Source organism: Syngnathus scovelli, chromosome 7, assembly GCF_024217435.2.
Source record: "Syngnathus scovelli strain Florida chromosome 7, RoL_Ssco_1.2, whole genome shotgun sequence".
Taxonomy (NCBI): Eukaryota; Metazoa; Chordata; class Actinopteri; order Syngnathiformes; family Syngnathidae; genus Syngnathus; species Syngnathus scovelli.
In genome coordinates, this window is record NC_090853.1 from 8,854,851 (window position 1) to 8,879,595 (window position 24,745).

General features: G+C 41.4%; 3 protein-coding genes, 1 long non-coding RNA gene and 1 other non-coding gene across 10 annotated transcripts; 3 read left to right on the plus strand and 2 right to left on the minus strand.

The window, feature by feature from the left end:
- Positions 1–453: 453 nt before the first annotated feature.
- vwa7 (von Willebrand factor A domain containing 7) lies at positions 454–10,234 on the plus strand. 2 transcript variants are annotated; one of them, XM_049726213.2, is made up of 17 exons: positions 454–724; positions 1,488–1,761; positions 1,842–2,075; positions 2,150–2,246; positions 2,489–2,623; positions 3,989–4,184; positions 4,398–4,567; positions 5,906–6,018; positions 6,080–6,196; positions 6,602–6,811; positions 6,879–7,011; positions 7,656–7,808; positions 7,884–7,976; positions 8,091–8,386; positions 9,049–9,185; positions 9,431–9,590; positions 9,671–10,234. In XM_049726213.2, the coding sequence occupies exons 2-17, from the start codon at positions 1,525–1,527 to the stop codon at positions 10,175–10,177; spliced, it is 2,988 nt and encodes a 995-aa protein (XP_049582170.1). In that variant the 5' UTR covers positions 454–724; positions 1,488–1,524; the 3' UTR covers positions 10,178–10,234. The 2 variants fall into 2 exon arrangements, with proteins under 2 accessions (XP_049582170.1, XP_049582169.1); XM_049726212.2 differs by having other exon boundaries at positions 7,656–7,976.
- On the minus strand, positions 3,536–3,617 carry trnas-gcu (transfer RNA serine (anticodon GCU)). The gene has a single exon. It is a non-coding gene; the product is annotated as a tRNA-Ser (tRNA).
- Positions 10,235–10,871: 637 nt separating the features above from the next.
- LOC125972504 (sodium- and chloride-dependent GABA transporter 2-like) lies at positions 10,872–16,836 on the plus strand. 3 transcript variants are annotated; one of them, XM_068651451.1, is made up of 14 exons: positions 10,872–11,121; positions 11,196–11,330; positions 11,796–11,936; positions 12,610–12,685; positions 12,775–12,907; positions 12,977–13,111; positions 13,182–13,285; positions 13,927–14,051; positions 14,712–14,824; positions 14,916–15,053; positions 15,530–15,632; positions 15,738–15,838; positions 16,331–16,577; positions 16,661–16,836. In XM_068651451.1, exons 1-13 carry the CDS (start codon positions 10,962–10,964, stop codon positions 16,544–16,546), a joined length of 1,680 nt encoding a protein of 559 aa, XP_068507552.1. In that variant the 5' UTR covers positions 10,872–10,961; the 3' UTR covers positions 16,547–16,577; positions 16,661–16,836. The 3 variants fall into 3 exon arrangements, with proteins under 3 accessions (XP_068507552.1, XP_049582188.1, XP_049582189.1); XM_049726231.2 differs by having other exon boundaries at positions 10,881–11,121; positions 16,331–16,501; XM_049726232.2 differs by having other exon boundaries at positions 10,881–11,121; positions 12,613–12,685; positions 16,331–16,501.
- Positions 16,837–16,991: 155 nt separating this feature from the next.
- On the plus strand, positions 16,992–23,955 carry LOC125972502 (sodium- and chloride-dependent GABA transporter 2-like). Of its 3 annotated transcripts, XM_068651449.1 has the most exons (17): positions 16,992–17,132; positions 17,547–17,694; positions 17,791–18,118; positions 18,325–18,484; positions 18,559–18,693; positions 19,553–19,693; positions 19,980–20,055; positions 20,150–20,282; positions 20,353–20,487; positions 20,561–20,664; positions 21,954–22,078; positions 22,229–22,341; positions 22,458–22,595; positions 22,723–22,825; positions 23,152–23,252; positions 23,405–23,575; positions 23,705–23,955. In XM_068651449.1, exons 3-17 carry the CDS (start codon positions 18,068–18,070, stop codon positions 23,801–23,803), a joined length of 1,785 nt encoding a protein of 594 aa, XP_068507550.1. In that variant the 5' UTR covers positions 16,992–17,132; positions 17,547–17,694; positions 17,791–18,067; the 3' UTR covers positions 23,804–23,955. The 3 variants fall into 3 exon arrangements, with proteins under 3 accessions (XP_068507550.1, XP_049582182.1, XP_068507551.1); XM_049726225.2 differs by lacking the exon at positions 17,791–18,118; XM_068651450.1 differs by lacking the exons at positions 17,791–18,118; positions 18,325–18,484.
- Positions 19,759–21,440, minus strand: LOC137840474 (uncharacterized). The gene is made up of 3 exons (XR_011087151.1): positions 21,212–21,440; positions 20,334–20,634; positions 19,759–20,248 (listed from the first exon to the last, which is right to left on the minus strand). It is a non-coding gene; the product is annotated as an uncharacterized lncRNA (long non-coding RNA).
- Positions 23,956–24,745: the final 790 nt, after the last annotated feature.

Consider the following 24,745-nt stretch of genomic DNA (forward strand, 5'->3'; position numbering starts at 1 on the left):
CACTACAGATAATTCTATGGATATTTTTTGGCCTGACTTACTATTACTGCAATGGTACTGACGCCATGCAAGATGTGCAAAATCTATGATAATCCACCACACCACCAGTGCCCCCACAATGGTAGCTACAAATAAAAAAAAGAAAAATGACAAATGATTATGGGCTTTTTTATGACACTGGGTCCAACTATTTGATGGTGATGACTAGTAACAGTCATTAAAATTGGCGGCAACCAAGGAAACTGGAAGGTACTGAGTTTGTAATTGTGATCAACTGTGGTGAGGAAAGAAAGGGAGAGTGATGGATGTAGAATGGAGGGGGGTGCAGTTAGGCAAGGTCTGTGGGTGGTAATATATGCAGCCCTATTGTGGGAAATCAATGCACCGTGCGTTAATGAAAGGGGGGGCAAGGAGGGGTACACAGCGCCAAAGGCGGGCTATGACAAATCACCCCAAGAAACACACTCAGACCACTCAGAGTCATACGGATCCTCATGTGAATCCTAGAAACTACTTTTCGGAGCCATATCTACGTTGTGGTTTGTATTTAGTGGGGAGCTGGATACAGATACGGCTACATTTTGCACAAATGCTTGCTGTGGAAATTGTCACTTCGTGGTGTAAGTCCGTATAGTCATGAACGAATGTGTGTGAGGCTCACTGTGGGATTGATTGTCTGCAACAAGTGTGAAGAGACTGCCAAGAAGAAAAACACAAGAGCAGGGTGAGACTTGTTTTTCTTGATTTGCTTTCATCCTTTATGAACTTCAATCAAGCTATTTTAGGAATAATGATGATCTAGAAAGTGCATGTGCTGCTCTTTCATGACACATGAGCTCAATTGTTGCAAAGGAGGAACTATTTTAATTGCATAAAAGTTAGCGCTCCTCCATTCCTGTGGTGCAAGGAAAGTTCACACCAATTAATTGAAACAGATTTGCAGAGTGGAGTGCTAAGGGTGCACTTTTTTTTTTTCAAGGGTGACTGGATCGCCAGGCTTTGTTTCAGCCGAGCCCTTGCGAAAACACAAGAACAAAACTATTGTATTGGAATAAAGATGAAAAGAACAATAGGGCCTCAGTACAGGACAAGCTGGGGGAAAAAAGTGAAAAAAGTTTTTTTGTCGGGGTGGCTGATATTATTGCAGAATTGGGCCATCAATATGGGTTCGGTTTGCAAATGAATATACTCATAAGTACAAGGGCTTTTATTTTTAAGAGAAATTCATCAAATGGCCATTAAAATGAATAGAAACATGCTGTTTAGCTATTTGATTATAACAAAACATCTATTTTATATTATATTAAGTATTTGAGTTCTTTTAATTCATTATTTTATGATAAAAACTAAAGCAACAGCATGGAAATGTGCTAAGCAAAGACAAAACGACAACCTTATTGAAGTATTTATATATGTATGCTGTAAACCAAATTAAGATAATCTAACAGGATAATAATACAAAGCCGCATTTACAAACTTTCTTGCAGGTAGGATGCAGCGTACCAACCATTCAAGTAAGCCACGATGTCACAGGGAATAAAAAAGAGATTTTGGAAAGACAACGAGAGGATCGTGCACCGGTTTATGTTTGCTTCCCTTCTCCTGGCTTCACCGTGCACGTGCTTCCTCCCCAACTTTTGGTCGCGGGTGCTAACGCTGTCCTGGGACTCTTACACCCACCAATACATCACTGAGCAGGCCATCCTTAATGTAACCCTGGACACTCTGCAACAGCACCAGGGCCACCGTGCTGAGGAAGAGGTGCGACAGAACATTCATTGTAATTCGCTGATAAATGATAAATGGTTATATTTGTGTTTTATATTTGGCCTCCTTTTCAGACCAGACTGGGACGAAGCTTCTGGAGGGCCGTGGGGGAAGTGGTTCACTCCAATGCTGAAATGGACTTCCTGAGCTCCACGAGGTCCGACCCCGTGTATCATTTTGATTCTGAGCGTGTCGATAGTGCCGTGGCAATGCTGCGCAGGTTCTGGGCTCAAACTTTGCTTTCAGTGAGGGCCAATGAGTACCAAAGTGCTCTTCACAGCTTGGGACAACTATTTCACTCCCTACAGGTAAACATTAAGAAGGACTGAAAAGATACAGTATAGGATGGAGTTTGGACATGTTTGTTTTTATGTCTCACCAGGACTTCTACAGTCACAGTAATTGGGTGGAAATGGGTCAGCGGTCCATTTACCTCCACTTGCTACACCCTGAGGAGCCAGCCGTCCCTGTGGCTGAAGGTAAGGCTGATTTATACAGGACCTAGACTATTATGAACTTTCATCACCTTCATTACAATTGGGATTTGTAGTTTATTTCCGATCATGGTGAACAGCCTTGTTATTTGTTCAAATGAAAATAAAACAAATAACTAAGAAAAATATCTCTGTAGATTCAATAGGCCTCAGAGAACTGAATGCATATGGAAAATAATCCTTTCACTCCTTCCAGCTAGTTCTTCATTAATGTGTCCTCTCCACAGGTGATACCCCTACCTGTATGGAGTGCTTCAGCGCTACTTGTCGAGACAACCTTCTCCCGAGACTGACGAGCAGACAGAGGGAAGTCCAGCTGCTTACAACTGGCTACTTCAGCACCTTCCCTCCAAAACCTGAAGGTATGCAAGCAAAACAAAACCTGAATGATTGTTGGTACACAAAAGTATTAAATTTCTACTTGTAAAAAAACAGCCGAACTACAGTAAATGTATCTCTACTATAAATAGTAGACAGGATTGTATCATATTGTCGCGTCATTTTTTAAATTATATTATATCTTGGTGTATGGCTTATCACACACCATACATACCGTATTTATCAATACATTTAGCTAAAGCACAAGACAAGGTGGCCACCTCATCAGGTGCATTACCCAAATACATTGACGATTGAATGGGGTGGTATATTGATATTGTGTCGTATAAGATAAAGTATCGTACGTGTAGTATGATGCAATACTTCTGATGTTACACAAAACGATACAGTGACATGAGCCACCTAAATATATTCAAACATAATACAGCATATTCATTCCCCAAAGTTCGATGAGGATGGAATTCAAACCCATGCGTGCAAAGCACAATCACTTGAACAACTCAGTCATCTCATCTTGCACATGGGTGCCATGTATATGAACGACGCGGTGTGATAGAATCTGTACAAGGCAATACAATGTGACGGCAATAAAATGTGTTTGAGGCCGCTAATACAGTGTGAGAAGTTACATTATTGACTGGACTTGTTAATATAAATACAGCAATTTAAAGATAAATTCCAACAAGGATGGGATTTGACCCCAGACATGAGCACGGGCCACTGTCTATGCGTCTGGACCTGGACTGTGCATCCACCTCTTGCATAAAAGCCAAATTTATGGTATATAGCCAGTTCTATAAGATACATAAAGTATGCAATTTAAGTGACACCATGATGCAACGCTGTACGACATGAGGCGCCAAGCATGACACAGCATGTTAATTGCGCTTTTCAGTGTGCTCGATGGTATGACACATCAACTTGAAGCTAAATATCGATGAGGATGGGATTCGAACCCATGCGTGCAGAGCACAATGGATTAGCAGTCCATCACCTTAACCACTCGGTCACCTCATCCGTCTGACTGTAGCACTTTCCTAATTTGGCTCAGGGGTGAGCTGCAGCCTATTCCAATTTAAAGAAAATGGTAGGGCATATATTTACAATAATTCACCATGATAAAGGTAACCTCATTTGGTCTCCAATCAACCGAAGAAGGATGAAACATTTTAGAATGTTTGAGGAATGTGGAATAGCCCGAGAAATGCTAGCAAGGAGTGAATTATGCAAACTCCGCATAGAAATGCTGGTGAAAAGATTCAAACTCAGAACCTCCGAACTCTGTGACAACTGTGCTAACCACTAGTTTGACAGAGTTGTAATTCTTAAGTTTAACAAATGAATGCTTGAAGGCAAAACATACGTAGAAGATGTAACTTGTTGGTCAGGAAAATGCAGTCATGGAGGAATGCTGGACAGCAGCCGCTCTATGGGGGCCAAAGGGGGCATCAACAAAGACAGTACATCACCTCTCTTCTCCCCTCATCATTTCCTCCACGTGGAAGCAGCCAAGCTGGCCTCCGACGCCACGCTGACTGTCTTGAGAGATCTGAGGAACACAGTGGGCCACAAAACCTTTCTTAGGTAGGAATACAGAAATCTAACACTAAAGGAGTGCAATATTAGAGAAGTTACATCAAAAAAAGAAACTGTAGAGAAGCTTTTTTGTTGTTGTGCTAAGTCATAATTGATACGGAAAATACATATTTTTTTGTACATTTCCAAATAACTACAGGGATTAAATCAGATTTAGTTTTATAAACGTTTGTTTACGCAATTCTCTAACCACCTTCACAGGCTTTTCAGCGTGAAACAGGCGCCCGCTCTGGTCTTTGTCATGGACACCACGGGGAGCATGTTTGAGGAAATCACGGCGGCTCGACTGCGGGCTCACGCCATAATCCGGAACCGAGCTGACCTCCCTGGGCAACCTGGAAGTTTCTTGTTGGTACCCTTCCATGACCCCCGTGAGTAAACACCCGAGGGATAATGCCCATAGGCGTTTTGCACCTTACACTTCATGTGGCCCAAATGTGATTCAATAGTTCAATCAAAATTTTGTATGTGTTAAAAAATGATCAACATTGTGGTACGTATTAGCAACAAAAAGCAAACCTGGGTTTTTTTAGACAATTAATGGATAATATGACCTGAAAAAAAAAATAAGAGAAGAGGTGAATCGACAGGTGACTAATCCGGATTGTGTGTGGGAACATTATTTATTTTTACAAAGAATTTTTTTTTTTTTACTTAGACCGATCTATAAATAAACCAGTCACATAAAGGATTGTGTTTAACTTCAAGTTCTACTATATTTGTATTTTTGGTAACGTCATTGAAAACCATTTCCGTATTATCCATCACAAATTATTATGTCCACCATTGAGGCTATGTTTTTGTTGCTGCTTGTTTCTTTGCTAAGCGGTTGCTTGTTTGTTACTTTAGCTAACATTTTGCATATACTTTCATTTCTCTTACAGTGATGCATTTTTGATGTCTTAGTTTTCAGGGAAATGCCAGCATTGCTTTCAAAAAGACACATTTGTGTCTCCAGGCAGAGCTGACAATGCTTTACTAAAAAGCATGCAAATTGTGAAACTTTCTAAGATGGACACTGTGAGAACAAAAGTTTGCAAGCAATAAATTCTCGACAGGTTGCCAGGCAACCAAACAGCGACCACAACAATCCAACCTCTAAAATGTTGACAGACTTATGGCAGCAATTAATCTAACCGCAACGAGGAAATAAATTTGCAAATTAATACTGCAGTGAAAGGTCAAGTTTGTAAAAGTGTATGCACGAAAAAGTATTGGTAATACATCTCTTTTTCATAGAACCGGGGCCTAACTTAGCTGACTTTTGGCAAGAGGTGGGATACACCCGGAACTGGTTGCCCATCAATCGCAGGGCCCATACAGACAACACATTATTCACACAGACGTTTTTATAACTAGGAAATTCAGAGTCTAACATGGAGGAAGCTAGAGACTAGAGACTAGTGTAGTTTAAATTGGCCATAGGTGTTAGAGTTCAAACTGTGCACAGTGTTACTGTGCCATATAATGATAAAACAATTTATTTTAGGAATAAAACCTCTGTCTCATTCTTGATGAACACTTACTGTAGGCCACAATGTCTTATGAGACTTTTCTTGCGTAAACTGTGACTTGTTTGAATAAGAGAGAAACAGCACCCTCTGGTGGGAAGCTGAAGTCAAACTCTTTACTAAGAACATCCAGTATTAAGTGTATTTAAATTAAAGGTGTAACTTAATTTAATAGATCCATGTCACTAATGTGTTCAGAAGTTGGCCCGGTATATGAGACGGATGACCCGGACCAGTTTATGGAGCACATGGAGAACCTGATGGCCCTTGGAGGAGGAGATGAACCAGAGATGTGCTTGACAGCCATTCAGGTTTGTGTGTGTGTGTGTGTTGTGTGTGTGTATATAAATACTAACTTTTGCATGTTTCCAGCTCGCCCTCACTCACAGCCCACCCATGTCCGAGATCTTTGTGTTCACCGATGCCTCTCCCAAGGATGCCCACATGTTTGACGTGGTGAAGGGCCTCACTCTTGCCAAACAGAGCAAAGTAAAATCATTAGTGAACCCTCTGGACTTGATGCTGGTCATTGATGAATAATTGAATCATTTTATCTGTGTTAATGCAACAATAATGAAATATGACACAGGTGAGGTTTTTTGTCTGATTTCCTACTTCAGCTCTTTAACTATTTCAATAATATACTGTTTACATCAAAATATACCTGCATCTTTGGTGGGGCTTATTTTGACCAATAGCAACCCATAAAAACTTTTTTGTTATCACAATATGTACTTGATTGAATGATATAATTGAATAGTATATAAATTGGTCTTGTTATGGGTGGCACGATGGTTCACTGAAAAGCAAAAGCACAAGTTTTTAACTACTAATAACAATAGCACAACAAAGACCCTTTTGCTGTCAGTCACACTCATCCTGATGTTCTTACAGGTGACATTTCTCCTCACAGAAGACCCAAATTACACCATAGCAAGAAGGGGGTCAAGGAGGAGAAAGAGGAGCAGACAACTTTTGCCCCCCGATCGCTTCTCCCTCTATTCTGCGCTGTCATCCTTGTCGGGAGGACTGACGATATTCACCAGCAACTCTGACATCCACAGCGTCTCCTCCATAGTGGAGGACAACACAGCAGCAGCAAAGGTAAGTCCATGAATTAGAAAGGAGCTAACTTATTGTCATGTGAGTTCAGTTATCTCTTCCTCGCCAGGTGACTCTCCTCCATGTCGAGAGAGATCAGGAGCAGATGTCCTTGCATTCCTTCAGGGTCGACAGCACCGTTAATGACGTCACTGTACACATCACTGGTTCACTAAGCCACTGCATCCTTATTGATCCTTCAGGTACACAAAGGAGAATCATCATATACACTGCATCACCACCTCGATAAATCAGCAGTGTTTTCGTATCAAAATTAATATTTTGTGCCTCATTATTACATATTGAATAGCAAAACAGAGAATGAAATGCCCAACATCGAAAGTGGTGATGTGTGTCAGGAGGTTCCCATTCTATTCATTGCCAATCTTAACGATACAAAAATTAGCTGGATTCAGTTTTTTTTTTTTAAGGGAATTTTGTTTCCTAACTTCTTTTTAAAGTGCTACATAGAGTAAATAAAAGAAACATTTTCAAATACATTTGAATAAAATAGTACTTTATAAAATGACCATAGGCTACAGCAGCACCTTCTAAAAGTATGTAGTTCAGTAAAGTATAAATGTAGCTTTTCCTTGTACTGTTTTAGACAATGTGAATTCAAGAAATAAAAACAATTGATTCTATTGCTAAAAAAAACATTTATTCTATTGACACATTTTTATTGTTTAATGAAACACAACAAAGGTCCACAATGTTAGAAATCTATCCTGCAATGAAATTGCTCATTCATAAAATGTCATTATATCCTCCTTTTTTTTCTTGGTGTCTTAGGAGGTTCATGTAATGTTGCTACAATCCTTTGATGCTTTACACCTTTTCTCACTAGGCCAAAGTCAGTCTCTTCTGAGTGAGCAAGGCTCTCTCGCTTCTCTGGAGCACTTCAACGGTCTGTATCGTGTTCGTCTTCTGCCTCGTATCCAGCCGGGCCAGTGGTACCTGCATGCCAAGGCCGACGGACATGTCGCATTCAACGTAATCGGTACTGAATTTCATGATGGAAATTATGTAAAGCTGTTCAAATGTGGCAAACTCGACCGGTTTCTGATCCACTCAGCTGATAGCAGTGTGGACTTCCTCTATTATTTTGCCACTGTAACCAACGAGACACACCCTGGATTGGCTAGAGTAGAGGGCAGTCCTGTGGCAGGTGAGGGGCGTTCCTTTATTCTTGGTCATTTTGTGCTGAATTTATGCCAAACCGTTTAAGTATTTAATCCGTATTCTTAGTCTCCATACTGGCATGTTCTTTCATCCCTTCCAGGTGTCCCCACCTTCCTTGTGCTGGCTGTGACTGGCCTGTCTCCTCATGACGAAGAGGTCTCCTTCAGTCATGTGACGCTGCTGGGAGCAGAAGGGGAGAACCTCAAGAAAGTTTTACTCAACTCCTCCTCTTCGCCCTCCGTGTCGTCAAGCTACACCGCTGTGGATCTGATTGGCTGGGTGGACTCCATTCCCAGAGCACCCTTTAGCGTCCGACTCACAGGTCGAGACGGCAGAGGAAATAAACTGGAGAGGGTCGCCACAGAGATGGTGCAGCCCACTCGTGTTCAGATACAGGTCAGCCATTCATAAACATATTCTAGATCAGGGGAGTTGACAAACGTTTGTATTCATTTGATTTTAACATAGATGGGCTAGGTCATTCCTTGATGAGGTTAAAATAAATAAATTAAATAAATAAATAAATAAATAAAATGCTTATATGAAATAGTTTATTTTGGTAATGAATAAATCATTTCCACTTTTAATTAAATTAATTGACAAATTATTTTAAAGTTGTTTATTATTTTTTCTGTTTTGCTGGATTTATTAACATAAGTTGTTTAATGTGATTTATTTTAATAATGAAATCAATATTGTCACCTTCTAAAACAAGTCATCAATCTAATTATATTCATGAATGAATAATTTAATAAAACATGTTTTAAACACCTTTGTATATGACCACATCACATCACGAGTACACTGGCAAGAAACTAGCATGAACAGCCAATTTAGGAATTCAAATAATTATCTTTATCTGAGACTTTCATGATTCCTTTTGTGACAACACACCAGCAAGTTAAGTCTGTCTCACAACGGTCTAAACTCAGCTCACTTCCCAATGCTTGGTGAATTGACATTGAAGGCTCAGACAATATTGCTGCAATGAACAATCGGCCGCCACTTTACGTACATGAGTGTTATGTAATGTGTCATGCTGATGCCTTTCTCTTCAGGTCTTATCCACACCCCCTTTGGTACCTGGTCACAGCACCACTGTGGGCTTGAAAATTCTGAACCATGGCCCGGACAGACTCTTCACTCTGACAGCTGAGGATGATGCAGGATATCTTCATACGAAAGGACCTCACAGGTAACATTAGAGCAGGGGTCACCAAAGTGGTAACCCCTAAGGACCACACGTGTAGCCTTTTGTTCCTTTATACAATTTCAATTCATGAACTAAAAGCTGCCTACTGATTGATCATAATGTTGTAAATATTGGTAAATTTTGGTAAACAAAACAGTATGTGTGACGGAAATAATAGTCGGCAACGAGCGATAGACACAAAGACGATTATGCCTGACTTCAAAGCAGTTTTTCATTCTTCCCATCAGGTTCCATGTTGAAGCCCACAATCTTTTCCATAGTCAGGTGGGACTTCACACGCCTGCCTCAGCTCAGGCTGGAGCTACAGTCACGCTTACACTATCAGTGTACACACTTGACTCTGCAGACACAAACTACGCAGTGGCCTACCTAACAGTGCTCCCACCTGTGAGTATAGTATCATCTCAGCCCACCACAAACGGCTCCTCGGACCACCTCTGATGTGTTTTATCTCATGTCCCTTTCAGGATCTTGACACATCTCCTCCATCCTGCTCGACCACCCGCCTGCAGTCCTCCTGTTCTCCAGCATGCAATGAGTCCACCTGGAACGTTTCACTGGCTGTGTGGGACAGGGGGCGCTCTGGTCTGGCTGCTCTCCAACTACACAAGGGACAAGGCACTTTGACTTTACTCCCACTGCCCGTAGGGGGCAAACCGGGTGAAACTCATCCGGAGCAGCATGTCCGACACAAAGCCACATTAGTGGAGCGAGACCCTCCTTTGAATGTGTCCGGGTGGGGGCTGGGTTCATCGGAGCCCCTGTGGGTGAGCTACACCTCCAGCTGTTGCTCGGCCCAGGCTGAGCTGCTGGTGTGGGACACTGTTGGGAACTTGAAGCACTGCCACCTTGCATCTAGTCAGCAGAGGCAGCTGAGTGACACAAGGACAGAAAATAGAGGAGGTAGGCATGTGATGCCCTATGGTTTCTCTTTTTTAGTGTTGATTCTGCTATGCTGTCAATTGTTATCTTAATCTCATGTAGGTAGAAATAAATAGCATATTAGAATAAACTGAATTTATTTTATCATTCATGTGCTATCCTTTTTGACTTGGAGTTTAATGATAATGATTTGCACATTGAAAGGACCTTTCATTGGCTGAACATATGTAATAGTTCTGGACTTAAAAATGATGGTCTGCCAAAATTCCCAAAAACGCAAGTGAGACTTTTACTTGAACAAAATCAATTTTAGTTTCCCATATTTTGAATCTAATGTATGGTGTGATGCCAGGATCATCCACATTAAGCAAGTCTGAATAGTTATTCAAAACGTAATATTTGTGTCCAGAGATGGTGGTCAAATGGCTAACTTAAAAAAAATGACCTGCCTACTTTTCCACATTTGTAAAGAGTGCCTGTGCTCATTTGATATTTTTAATCAGCATTTGAAGAATTCCTCTTTTCTTATTTGTTTCTCCCTGCACCATGCGGCCAAGTCTTGGTAAGATGAAGAACTAGAAATCAGAATGCAAACTCATTGTCTAAACTAATTCAAATAGTGGGCTCCGCTCTAAATGAACCTATTTCTCAATTAATTGACAAAGATTTCTGTACCAGATATAATCTTTTTGCATTCCACGATCACAATGTGGCCATGAATTGCATGTACTGGCGATAACTGACACTTCTACTCAGAACTGATTAACTGCTTGCCCAGTTGCTCATTAAGTGGCATTACATTCAAAGTACAACTGTACAGCCAGTGTGGTGTTAGTGGCCAAAAGGACGGTAGTCTACACCTTGAGCTCATTGAGAATGTTGAGTGAAAAACGTGTCTTAAAGACAAATCAAGATGCACTTAAGGAGAGAGGACACTGGGGAGGCAAGGTGGAGTTTCTTCTGGCAGTTGCCGGGAACATTGTGGGCCTGGGCAATGTGTGGAGGTTTCCCTACTTATGCTACAAAAACGGAGGAGGTAAGCAAATATGGCAGCCAGAACTTCTTCCAAAACTTGTACATATATCACCAAAGTCTACATGTAACATTCAGGTGCATTCCTGGTGCCGTATCTGGTGTTTGCGGTGACGTGTGGTGTACCGCTCTTCCTTTTGGAGACCACCATGGGCCAGCACACCCAAACGGGCGGTGTCACTTGCTGGAGGAAAATATGCCCGCTGGTTGAAGGTATGTCATTTACAAGCCTGCCATTCTAAAGCACAAGTTCAATGTTTGATTGAGGTCATGAGAGTGAATCATTATGCACCAACTGAAATCCAAACACAAATGCTTTGCTATGGTTGCCGGACTAGGCAAACATTCACAGTATGGTCGGCAGACCTCAGAGAGCTCCTGCATTTATATTGAATTAGTTTACATTCAATCAAATATCTGACCATAGACACTAAGTCGTATTAAGTAAAAGAAACACAGCTAATTCATTCTGTCAGTTAATTAACTTAATTAGTAAGAAGAACATCTCACAAATAGGATGAGAATATATCAATGAACTGACTGACCAGCTGAAATGCAAAATGGTTTGTGGTAACTGGTAATTTTGATTTATTGATACAGTTGCTTCAAGACAAACTTCTCATTACAGAGAGAATGATAAAGACAATCCTTGAACGTCAAATCCATAATGTGCATCAGGTATCGGCTATGGGGGTCTGCTGATCCAGCTGTATAGCTGCACGACCTACATTATTATTCTGGCCTGGGCTCTGTTCTACCTGGTTTTCTCCTTCAACTCTCCACTGCCCTGGAGTACCTGTGATAACTACTGGAACACTGGTGAGGTCGAGCATCTGTTTTCATCCCTCACCATTCACATGAATGTAAATATTTTCTTATGTCATTTCATGGGATGATCACTAAGAAAAAAATTACAGTGAAAGGAATTTGTCATTGTACTACACTGTAGTAATACTCAAAGCAATTAGAAAAAAACAAATAATTCAGTGAAGATATATAAATGTCAAGGCCTTAATTTTCAAGCCTAAAATCTATCAGAAAAAGTTGATTTTCATTTACAATATCAACAAAATTGAACTGATTTATCCATCCTCAATTCTTAACCATGCTCTCGGCTTCCCAGCTTCTAGTTGTGTCCGAATTCAGAAGACTTTTTAGGAAAAATTAGACATTGTGTTTATATGTTGGCAAACACAGTTGCTGGCTGGCTTATTTTAACCCAGAAAAGGATTCACTCGGCAGTTCCAGGGTAGCGCATATGAAGGCGACAGCTAGCTACATCATACCACACAGTTAACTAACTAGTGAAGAAAACCAAAGAAAGAAGTGTGGATCAGTATCACTGATGTATACAATACATTTTATTTCAAGTGTATCCTTTTAATTCAGGCACTCAATCATTCTCATCTTCACACCTTTAGTGAGCTTATATGTGTAATATTTTATACAGTAGTTCAATGCGCTAAACTGTGATTACCTGTCATTCTTTCAGCAGATTGTTTTGATATTACAACAAAGAACCTCACCAACCACACCAAAGGAACCTCAGCAACAACAGAATTCTGGGAGTAGGGAAGATAAAACACGAAAAAATGTCTTTGGAAACATTATAGTATGTGCCATGAAATACGTTGTTGTTGTTGATTACCCTGTCTAGACGTCGCGTGTTGAAAATCTCAGGGGGCATTGAAGAGATTGGCAGCATCAGGTGGGAGGTGCTTCTGTGCCTCCTGGCTATGTGGGTCATTTGTTACTTCTGCATCTGGAAAGGCGTCAAATCAACTGGAAAGGTGAAGGCCATCAGAATGGATCAAGTATTTGAAAAAAACAAGTGTTCTGACCCTCCTCTACTTATACAGGTGGTGTATTTCACTGCCACTTTCCCTTACGTGATGCTCCTCATTCTTTTGATCCGAGGACTCACTCTTCCAGGAGCCAGACAAGGAGTCGAGTTCTACCTTCTACCTGAGCTGTCACGACTCATAGATCCTCAAGTAGGACTGAGTTACATGCACTCAGATGGATTGGAGTGTATTTAATGGCAGTGAGCATTTTTTTAAACAGGTGTGGATGGATGCCGGCTCGCAGATCTTCTTCTCATATAGCATCGGTGGGGGCACCCAGGTAGTACTGGGCAGCTACAACCGTCGCAGTAACAATTGCTACAAGTAAGCATTCAAGAGATTTGTTTTGGTACTAATATTTTAATCAATAAATGTAATATGATCAAATGATCATATTTGTGAGTATCATTTTGGTCTTATTATCCAAATATAAATTGGCATTTACTGATAGTGTGTGAATTCAATGCCCAGTCCATTTCATGACTAAAATATGAAGAATTTGAAGCTATCTGTGGCCAGATCAGCATTTCAAATGAGGCTCTGTTCTTAATGGCCTTGCCTGGATAAATAAAGGTTAAGTAAATTAATAAATTAAATAGTTCAAATTATATCACTTCACTGGTTTCTTTTATATCAAACAAATTGTTTTAGGTTATTCACCTGACATGTTTCGGCGGTTTCTTCCGCCTTCATCAGAATAACCTAAAACAATTTGTTTGATATAAAAGAAACCAGTGAAGTGATTAAATAAGGAAAAACAAAATGAACTTAGTACAATTAGTTCAAATTATACTTTTGTTATGCCTGTCTCACTTCATAAGTGGGTTAAAAAAAAATTCCTTAAGACAAACTTATTGAGGGCTTTGCTCAGCATGACATTGCGCTTATTCCAACTGTAGGGCAGTGCTGCAGTAGCAATATTTTGACCCAGTTTTGTTCAGCCCAAGTGCGGTTGTGCGTTGTAGGGACACCTTTTGGCTGTGTTTGCTGAACAGTGGTACCAGTGTGGTGGCGGGTTTTGCTGTCTTCTCTGTGCTGGGGTTCATGGCTCATGAACAAGGTGTTCCAATCGCGGAGGTAGCTGAGTCAGGTAAACTTAAAATCCTCTTAAAAGGGACCTTTGGATGGGCTGAACATTGGCACGTACATAATAGATATGTATGCAAAACCCACGTCAGCACTGAAATTCACCCCCTAAATTGTAATGTTGCTTGATTAGTAATATTCTACTATTACCTAGTGGCTTAAACAGTGACTAATCACCACCACAATTCCTAAGCACTATCCTGCTCATTCTCATTAATATTCAACAATTGTCAATCCTTAAAGAAACTTTTCTGATTGGGTCACTAACTGTTCTCCTAAATTTTATATGGAAAACAATTGGGTAGCATCTTGTGGCCATGCCTCTTCAATGTGTTGGATCTGTTGAAATTTAGCAAACTGTGGCCCGCTATGAGGATGTATTTCTCTTTTTTCCCTCAGTCAGGCAGACAACGTGTGTTTATGTGTGTGTCTTATAACCCAGAAATTTATTTTTAGCATGTGTGAAAGCTCCACCTTGAAATGTGCCAGCCAATTCTGGTTCTGAAATTTTTTTGCTTTGAAACAGGCGCCATTTTTCCCGAGTTGAGCCATCAGAAAGATGCTTGGTACATACGTACATATCACTGAGGCAAAATGAGTTAATCATTTGGCCACCATGCTGCCCAGTTTCGTCCACTTCTGATCATTTGTATGTTATTGACAGGTCCAGGCCTGGCGTTCATTGCATACCCTCGAGCGGTGGCCATGATGCCGCTGCCTCAAGTGTGGGCCATCTGCTTCTTCTTCATGCTCCTCTTCCTTGGCCTGGACACACAGGTTAGACCTCAGCTTCTCAATTACTGTGCCTTAAGCAGTAATCCGGATGCTTCGAGAAATCCTCTACCTTCTGGCTCTGCTCTCTCTGCAGTTTATTGGCATGGAGGTGGTGATCACATCCATGTCAGACATATTTCCCAGAGTATTACGTCGACCGGGCAGACGGGAAGGTTTCCTCCTGCTCTACTGCCTCACGTGTTTCTTCTTGCAGCTTGTCATGATCACTGAGGTTGAAATATTTTCTTGTAGTCGCTGTCAATTCGTCTCTATTGTCAAAGAAACATTTTAGCTAAAGGTCGTAGATCAAAATGAAGTTCACTCCTCCTGTTTGAAAAATGTTATTCTATCGTTTCATGGTCATGGCAAAGAACGCTCTTCGGATAGGAAAAAAAGGAATCGTTGCTCTATATAAAGGTGGCCTGCCCAAGGCGAGAAGAAAATTGATTTGGGCATAGTTTGGATAATGTTAGTCTGGGCTGTACTCACGTTTGTGACTGTATTGTCCTTTAAAACACATATTTACACAGAATGTGAGGGGTGTTTAGTCACTGTTCTGATATAAAGACTCACTTTGGAAACTTTATTTAGCATACCAGCACAAATTTATGAGACACAGGGTGGAGTGGCATATTGCAATACGTTACACTGATGTCCCTAATACAGTGGCCTGTGAGCAGAAATGATTTTCCCCGATGTTTTCCACAGGGAGGTATGTACATCTTCCAAATTTTTGACTACTACGCTTGCAATGGAGCCTGCATCCTCTTTCTCTGTGTGTTTGAAAGCTTGACAATTGGCTGGATATTTGGTAAGGTGATGGGACACATCTTTTTATTGCTTCATTCATGAAGCAAATTCAAAGCTTCATGAAGCAAATTCAAGCTTACAGTGTAACACATATTTCTCCATGAAGGAGCAGAGCGGATGTGTGGCATTATCACAGACATGACTGGCGAGCGTGCCAACCCGTTCTTCAAAATCTGCTGGCGCTTCTTGACCCCCATGGTTTCTCTGGTGAGTTGGACTTTGGGGTTTTAGCTGTTATACGCTTATCAGATGCCCACATAATGCAAGGATGGGTACATTTTTGTTCAATGGTTATTTTTACAATGAATGAAAATGAGAATTGGCCAGGTCATTTGTGTATGAGTTGGAAAAAATATGTAGAGTAGTATGCAAACTATAGAAAATTATTTTAATACATTATTTACTTGCATAGAATTATTTGTTTTATACATTGATAAAATAGAAATATATTTGACCCAACCAATTTTAGGGAAAAATGCTTTGATTAATTACAGGAGTCTATTGTATAATAGTTTTTTGAGACTGAAGGATGCCTAAAACATACTTATCTTTTGCAACATTTTTCTTTTTAGCTCATCTGCACACATGCAGTTTCAAAAGTCTTGGCCCAACTCAGTTTGGACATTTTTTTTCAGAATTACACACAAACCATGCAGGAGGTGATGCCTATAATAATATATAATATAATTTTTGTTGCAGGGCTCTTTGATATATTCTCTAGTTGAGTACCAGCCATTGACATTCAACCACTGGTATGTGTACCCCACCTGGGCCTATGTAATGGGCGGGTTAATGGCCGTCTCCTCCATCCTCCTGGTACCGACTTGGGCGCTGTACAAACTGAGCACTGCCACCGGAACCTTCAGTCAGGTGGGTCCAGTCCACCATTTCAGTCCACCACTGAAATCACTGTGAAAAGCGGGAATCCATTTTCTATTAATCAAAAGTGAGTTGAGCAAATCCTGAGTGTTTGTATACAAGATTTTGTTATATGTCAGTACAATAGTGTCATTTGTATCTATTTCTTAGCGTCTCCATCACCTGTGCTGGCCTGAGCCACCTGACTCCTCACTGTCCCTAAAGAGAGACACAGCACCACAACACATCACGGAGGAGGATCTGGAATGATTCTGAGCTCGGAGCTTGTACCTTTTTACATGTGACCGCTCATGACGCCACTTATTAAAGTGTGCACTGGGAATGAATCATTAGCCAACAACTGAAATTCAAACATAAACTCAAATGTTTTGCTCTGGTTGTCAGAGTTAGGCAAACATTTACTGCATGAGGTCTTATGCTGAAAACACAAAGGTGATTAACTCATACAAGAGCTGTTTACTTACCCTGGAGTGTGTGGGTAATGCAACTTCATTTGCTGCACCTATACTGCAAAACTGAGACTGCAAAGAGTGTAGAGCGGCAATATTTGGCTCGGTTTGTACACCCGTTGCCATTCCACTACTGTATGACGAAAGGTTTCCACTGTACTAAGACGAGTGAGGTATGTGGCATTTGAAACACTAACGACGTGTGTTTTTTGTTTAGTTTGATGTTACTGCATGTGCATTGTCATGCAATCATGTGTCATCTTAATGGTGTTGCTAAATGCTAAAATACGAAGATTGCAAATTGTCTTTACTTTAAATAACATAAAGAAACTGTATATTACAAAGTCCCCTTTTGAGATAAATTAAATCAAAATTGTGCATTTTCTATGGGTTTCTTAGAGTGGAAGTCAACCTCATTTCAGAATCAGAATCAATCTTTATTTGCCAAGTTTGAGCATGCCAAACAAGAAATTTGACTCCGGTATATCTCTGCCTCTGAACAACATTTAGGTAGCTAACAACATTCAGGAGAATATGTGCAAAAATTGACAATTATTCTCAATCATCCCCTGATTTAAAACTCCCAGGAGGGCAAAGAAAAACTCAAAACTCCTACTCGGGGAAATGAGAAACCTTGAAAAGAGGCCACAGATGGGAGGATCTCTCTTCAAGGATGACCAGGCTGCAATGGATGCAGAGAGGACACATAGTACACATAATATGGACAATCCAAAGGTAAAGCATCGAGAGCAGGATGTTATTGCACAGTAATGACTCCACTAATAGTGGGTTCCACTCAAATTGATGCTGTGCCTCAATTAATTGATGCAGCTTTTGTCATGAAGTGATTGGAGCTGGGTGACCAAATGCAGCTTGGACCAGGGTTTATTGAAGAACTCAAAAGATAGACGAGAGGCTCGACTAGGGACAAGACTAGAACAGAACAGACTGGAGACTAGAAACAAGAAGACATGAGACGAGAACAATCCGACAGGGAGTGACACGCAGACAAGGCTTAAATACAAGACAGGTAACGAGAGGTAGGTGACGGCGACTACAGTGCTTACTAGTAGGACACAGGTGGGGAGGGGTGACACGAACAGAAACCATGGCAACATTAAAACAAGGAAACGAACGGAGACGGATCGTTTATTTGAAGGTGTTATCTTTGTGCATTCAAAGAAAGAAATCAAGCATGACTTATTTTACGTGTTGATGATAAACCTAAATTTCCCTTCGAAATTGATTCACTGCTTGGGCAGGTGTCATTATATGACGATGCGTAAATTGGGCATTTGGGTAACAGTACAGCGTTGTGCGTGTCTGCGACTGAGTGGAAGTGTCAGTTTCATTTTGTGCTTTTAGAGAATGTGGAAAAATAAACGCAACGTAAAGCCGGGTCGTGCACTTCAGAAGAGAGGACACTGGGGCAAAAAGGTGGAGTTTCTTCTGGCAGTTGCCGGGAGCATTGTGGGCCTGGGCAATGTGTGGAGGTTTCCCTACTTATGCTACAAAAACGGGGGCGGTAAACAAATATGGCAGCCAGAACCTCTTTCAAAACGTGTACATATAGCATCAAAGTCTACATGTAACATTCAGGTGCATTCCTGGTGCCGTATCTGGTGTTTGCGGTGACGTGTGGTGTACCGCTCTTCCTTTTGGAGACCACCATGGGCCAGCACACCCAAGAGGGAGCCGTCACCTGCTGGAGAAAGCTGTGTCCACTGGCTGAAGGTATGCAACATTCCACCATGTGTGAGCCTAGCTACCATTCTGAGGCACAAAACATGAGCCAACTAGTACTTCCGCATTGTGCCTTTGCTACAGTGACAGCTGAACTTGTCCTGTAGCACACTTTCACCCCCATGGTCTTTCCACCGATTTAAGACCCCATGGTTATACTTCAGTAGCTGCAATAACACCTTGTCCTGTCATGTGTCTGCTCCTTCATTACCTGTGAGCAGGGGCTTGGCCCCCAGAGGCAGTTTTACAAGCAGCTTAGGATAACTGACAATACTGTGTAAACGTTAACAATCAATATTAAATTTGGAGTCTGTTTTATTTAATCTATTATCCAACCACAAAGTAAAACCTTTGACACACAAAAAATAATGTTTAAAACGGTGCTTGCAAACCTATAAGCAAACCAAGGTTGGGACAAAGTAAGCCAAGCACATCATCTGGGACAACATAATCTTACACTGTATGTAGTATGTATGTCTTGGTGCGCTCCACTTTTTAATCATCTCATTCCTATATAAAATTTCATGATGTATCTGTTAAATCCTTTTGACTCACATTTCTGGAACTTCTAAATGTCGTTTTCTTTGTTGCACTCTTGCCTTCAACGTGGGTGATGAGCATATGTCACGCATCTTATTTGGCTCACTCCAATGTTTCATTCATGTGGTACACATCAGTCAGCCTGACAACAAACAGAATGTGCTGAACTGTGAGTATGAAGAATTAAAAGTAAGACAAAGATACAAGGTGCCATGACAGTTTGTTTTAAACTAAATGTGTATTTGGTGTGATATTGCTTGTATACATGCCCTTTACATGTCCTTGAACCTCGAGCTCAAATGTGTGCCAGGCATCGGTTATGGAGGGCAGCTGATCCAGCTATACAGCTCCATGACCTACATTATTATTTTTGCCTGGGCTCTGCTCTACCTGGTGTTCTCCTTCATTTCTCCACTACCCTGGAGCACCTGTGATAACTACTGGAACACAGGTAACATCTCACAAGCAACAAATTGTCAGGAGTAGTGTTCCTGTTTTGGCTAAGGAATCCTCACATGATTGTAAATATTTTATTACATAATTTCATGCGATGACAGGAAATGATGTTTTGGTACATTATAGTCACTGTACAACTTGAACACAGTGTGTAATTATTTTACTTTAAATTAAATCAAGGCTAAATTTAGGCTACCATTACCCTAATATACACGACACACGCACGCACACACACCACTATAATTTTCAATCTGCCAATACAGTACCTGTAATTCTTTTAGCGGATTGTGTTGTTACAACTTGGAACCACACCAACCACACTACCAACGGAACCTCGGCAACAATGGAATTCTGGGAGTGAGGACGATAACACACTACACTTGAAATAGCTAGTTTAAAAACATTGTACGTGACATATTGTGTCTTCCTCCCCGCCTCCATCCCTAACCAGACGTCGAGTGTTGAAAATCTCAGGGGGCATTGAGGAGATTGGCAGCATCAGGTGGGAGGTGCTTCTGTGCCTCCTGGCAATGTGGGTCATTTGTTACTTCTGCATTTGGAAAGGCGTAAAATCAACAGGAAAGGTGAAGTCCATCAAAATGCACCAAGAATTTAAAAAAAAAAAGTGTTCTTACCCTCCTCTGTCTTATTCAGGTGGTATATTTCACTGCCACTTTCCCTTACGTGATGCTCCTCATCCTTTTGATCCGGGGACTCACTCTTCCGGGAGCCAGACAAGGAGTTGAGTTCTACCTTCTGCCAGAGGTGTCACGACTCGCAGACCCTCAAGTAGGACTGAGTTGAATTATATAATCACTGATATGGAAGGTACACTCTGTGTCAGTGAGCGTCTTTTTCACAGGTTTGGATGGAGGCCTGCTCGCAGATCTTCTTCTCGTACAGCCTCGGTGTGGGCACCCTGACTGTACTGGGGAGCTACAACACTCAAAGCAACAATTGCTACAAGTTAAAATTCATACTTTGTATTACACACACACACACACACACACGCTAATTTCATCAGTAGTTTTTTGTACGTCAAAAAAACACCTTCCTGTGACTTCATAATGATCAACTTTGAAATGACGTATACCAGTATTTTCATTTGCTCAGTTTCCAATGAGCAAATTTTTAAGTTTATAAACAGTGTGATGTAATGATTTAAAAAAAGCAATGATTTAAGTAAATATGTGACTAAACTTGTTCTCCAGGGCTGTAAATGTAAACCCTTTAAAATGTTGACTCCGACTGATGGGACTGATGCGCGCCCGCAATGTAAATCAGGTCAGAGTCAGAATGGCAGGATGAGACAGAGACATGGAGGAAAGCACAGTTTTTGTTTGCAGGTTATTATGTACTACTGAATCAACCAAATGGCAAATCATAGTAATGTTTTAAGCAAAGGGGCAGAATAGAAATGTTTATATTTTCAAAAGCTCTAGTGGACTACCTCGATGCATTGGTATCGCACACTGTCCCACATTGTCTCACGCAAACAGCCTTTGTCACCAACCTGGTGAATTAGGATCTGGTCTCTCATGGGTCGGAACGGAGCAGGGCGACCAAGTGCAGCTTGGACCAGGGTTAATTGAAAAAAAAAAAAACCTAACAGACTCGTCAAACGGACATGACTTAACAAAACAACAAGAGGACTGACCGACAAACAAAAGCCGTGAAGCCACCAAGCCAGTCCACCAACAGACGTGACGACAGCAATGACACCACGGGGAACAAGGGGCAGACAGGACTTAAATACACGACAGGTAACAAGAGGCAGGTGAGAATGATCACTCTCATCATGGGCACACAGGAGGGGAGGGGCGAGCACACAGACGGAAACCATGACAACAGACACATAGTGGAACGGCTGGGGACGAGACGTGCCACTGGTCACCCTACCTATAACTGTGTTTTGAATGAACTTATTCAAGATTTACAATGTAACAACTTGAGTGATGACTTTTGTGCTGTGAGATCACAAGTGCTGTCAGGGGACAGAAGATGATGATGATGCACCAAGCATGAGCGATTATCAATTTGAACGTTTTATGGGAGTACATTTCATGTTAAATCTTACCTGACCATACTCTTATGCCGTAACGTCAATTGTGAGGTAGGCCATGATGGGATGAGAAATTCCAAAGAGTCTGAAACCCAAAATAGACACAAATAAATATCATAGAGTGGTCCAAATTATATTTCCTACTTGGCATTGCGTGTTGTTTGGAAAACAAGTGTTTTTGTGTGTATTGCAGAGACAGCTTGTGGCTGTGTTTGCTGAACAGTTGTACAAGTTTGGTAGCTGGTTTTGCTGTCTTCTCCGTGCTGGGATTCATGGCTCACCAGCAAGGTGTTCCTGTTGCAAAGGTGGCTGAGTCAGGTGCAGTAAACTTGAAATCTTCTTACATCTCACTCTATCTAAAAGAAGTGAATTGAAAGGGTGAAGAAGCAGGCGCCTCTTATTTGAGACTCTCATCCACTAGATAATTTGAATGTTACAAATTGACGGGCATGTGGATATCTTTTCCAGGTCCAGGTTTGGCGTTCATCGCATACCCTCAAGCGGTGGCCATGATGCCACTGCCTCATGTGTGGTCCATCTGCTTCTTTGTCATGATCATCCTCTTGGGCCTCGATACGCAGGTTTGACCACTAGAGTATGCTTTTTGAAACAAGAATTGGCTCGAATGTTCGAAAACACTGAGTTCATGTTTCTTTTTGCCTGGAAGTGACCTTGTGGGTGGGCTCTCTCCCTGCAGTTTGTCGGCATTGAGGTGGTGATCACATCCTTCTCAGACGTATTTCCCAGAGTATTGCGTCGGCCGGGCAGACGAGAATGTTTCCTCCTGCTCTTCTGCCTAACGTGTTTCTTCTTGCAGCTCGTCATGATCACTGAGGTTAGAATATTATTGCTATGAATCTGTCTATAATGCCAAAAAGTGCTTCATTTAAGGTCCATTCTGTAGCTATTATACGCTGATGTAGCTAATATTGTGGCCAATTTCTTTCTGATGTCGTCCGCAGGGAGGAATGTACATCTTCCAGATTTTTGACTACTATGCTTGTAATGGAACATGCCTCCTCTTTCTTTGTGTGTTTAAAAGCTTGGCTGTGGGCTGGATATTCGGTAGGTTGGGTCGTGTTTTGGATTTTGGTTTCATAGTGTGGTCCTTTATTGGCAGAAAGGATCTGATAAGCCATTGTCAAGGGTTATTTGATGTGTCAGTTTTATGTGGTATGTTGAAAACAGATTTGTTGACTTTGTTACACCAGTTCACAGTGAAATTTGGTCTTTGGGACTCACTTGATGATCAGTGACCAGTAACCCTAACCCTAACCCTAACCCACTACCAAAAACAAATTAAGTGAACACCTATCATGCACTTTTTTTCTAGAGTTATTCTTGCCATATTTATTGTAGTCACATTATGTCATTGAACATACTTCATAAAGGAGCAGAGAGGCTGTGCACCATTGTCTCAGATATGACAGGTGAGCGTGCCAACCCGTTCTTCAAAATCTGCTGGCTCTACCTGACCCCCTTGGTGTCATTGGTGAGTGATGCTCAAGTTCTGAGCTGTAATGTGCTTGTCATTCTTTTCATGAACTACATTTGCATTAGGTAAGGCTGGGTTGTTCTGCATATGATTTTCAAAATGAATCAATGTGTATCTAAACTCTTTTTTTGTTTTTTTTTTTGTTCCAGGGCTCTTTTATATATTCTTTAGTTGAATACCAGCCCCTGACATTCAACCGCTGGTACGTGTACCCCACCTGGGCTTACGTGTTGGGCTGGATTATGGCCCTGTCCTCCATCCTTCTGGTGCCAGGCTGGGCGCTGTACAAGTTAAGCACCGCCGCCGGAACTCTCAGTCAAGTGGGTTGAGTACATCACTCAAATGCGCAGTGAAAGAAGGAATTTTTACGAGTCAAAAAGCAAACAATGGGTGAATCTCAGATCTTAGCGAGTTTCAGTGCAACGGTGTTGTTTGTATTGATTTGTTAGCGTCTCCATGGCCTGTGCTGGCCCAAGCTGCCTGACTCTTCGTTGGCCCGGGAAAGAGACACGACACTGCAACACATCACTGAGGAGGATGTGGAATGATTCTGACACGCAAAATGGCCATTGTTTCCTTGGAAATCAGCGCATTCCACGGCAACAGCCTTACAAGAAAAAGTTTGTGTTTCATCATCATGAAAACCTAAACAATCACTTCTCATTAGTTTTGTGGATTTAAATAAAGAGATGAAACTTGATTTACGATACACGTTCTGGAGAGAACATATATTTCTGCTCAGAACTGATTAACTGCTTAGCCAGTTGCTCATTAATGCGTGAGAATGTGGCCTCCAAGTAAAACTGGGCATTCAGGTGCATTCCTGGTGCCATATCTGGTGTTTGCGGTGACGTGCGGTGTACCGCTCTTCCTTTTGGAGACCACCGTGGGCTAGCACACCCAAGAGGGAGGCGTCACTTGCTGGAGGAAGCTGTGTCCACTGTGGAACATCATACTACATGCGGTGTGGTGGAGGGTGAACACACTCAATGGCGACCTATTTTGAACTGGTGTGGATGGAGGCTGGCTCTCAGGTCTTCTTTTCGTATAGCATCAGTGTCGGCACCCTGACTGTATTGGGCAGCTACAACACCCAAAGCAACAAGAGTCACAATAATAATACACGTATAATAAGTCTCACAATAATAATACACACTGAATGCATCCATTAGGCACACTTTCATCAGCCAATAAAATGCTAGTCAAGGGTTGCCTCAAAAATAAATGCACATTGTTGACTATTTGCAAGGAAATGTTTGATGGTTCTGTGATCGCACCCCAATATCTTAGCAATTTCAAAAGTGCTGCATCCCTCTGAATGACTTTTTACAATTCACTTTAATCTCTTTTTTGCTCCATTTTGCCTGAGGAAAACAAGCTGCCTAATAATTATGCACACTGTATTGATCTGCTGAGACCCCCACAATACCTCATAACACAAATACACGTCCCCTGATATGCTTGTATTGAGTAAGCATTCAAGCTATACA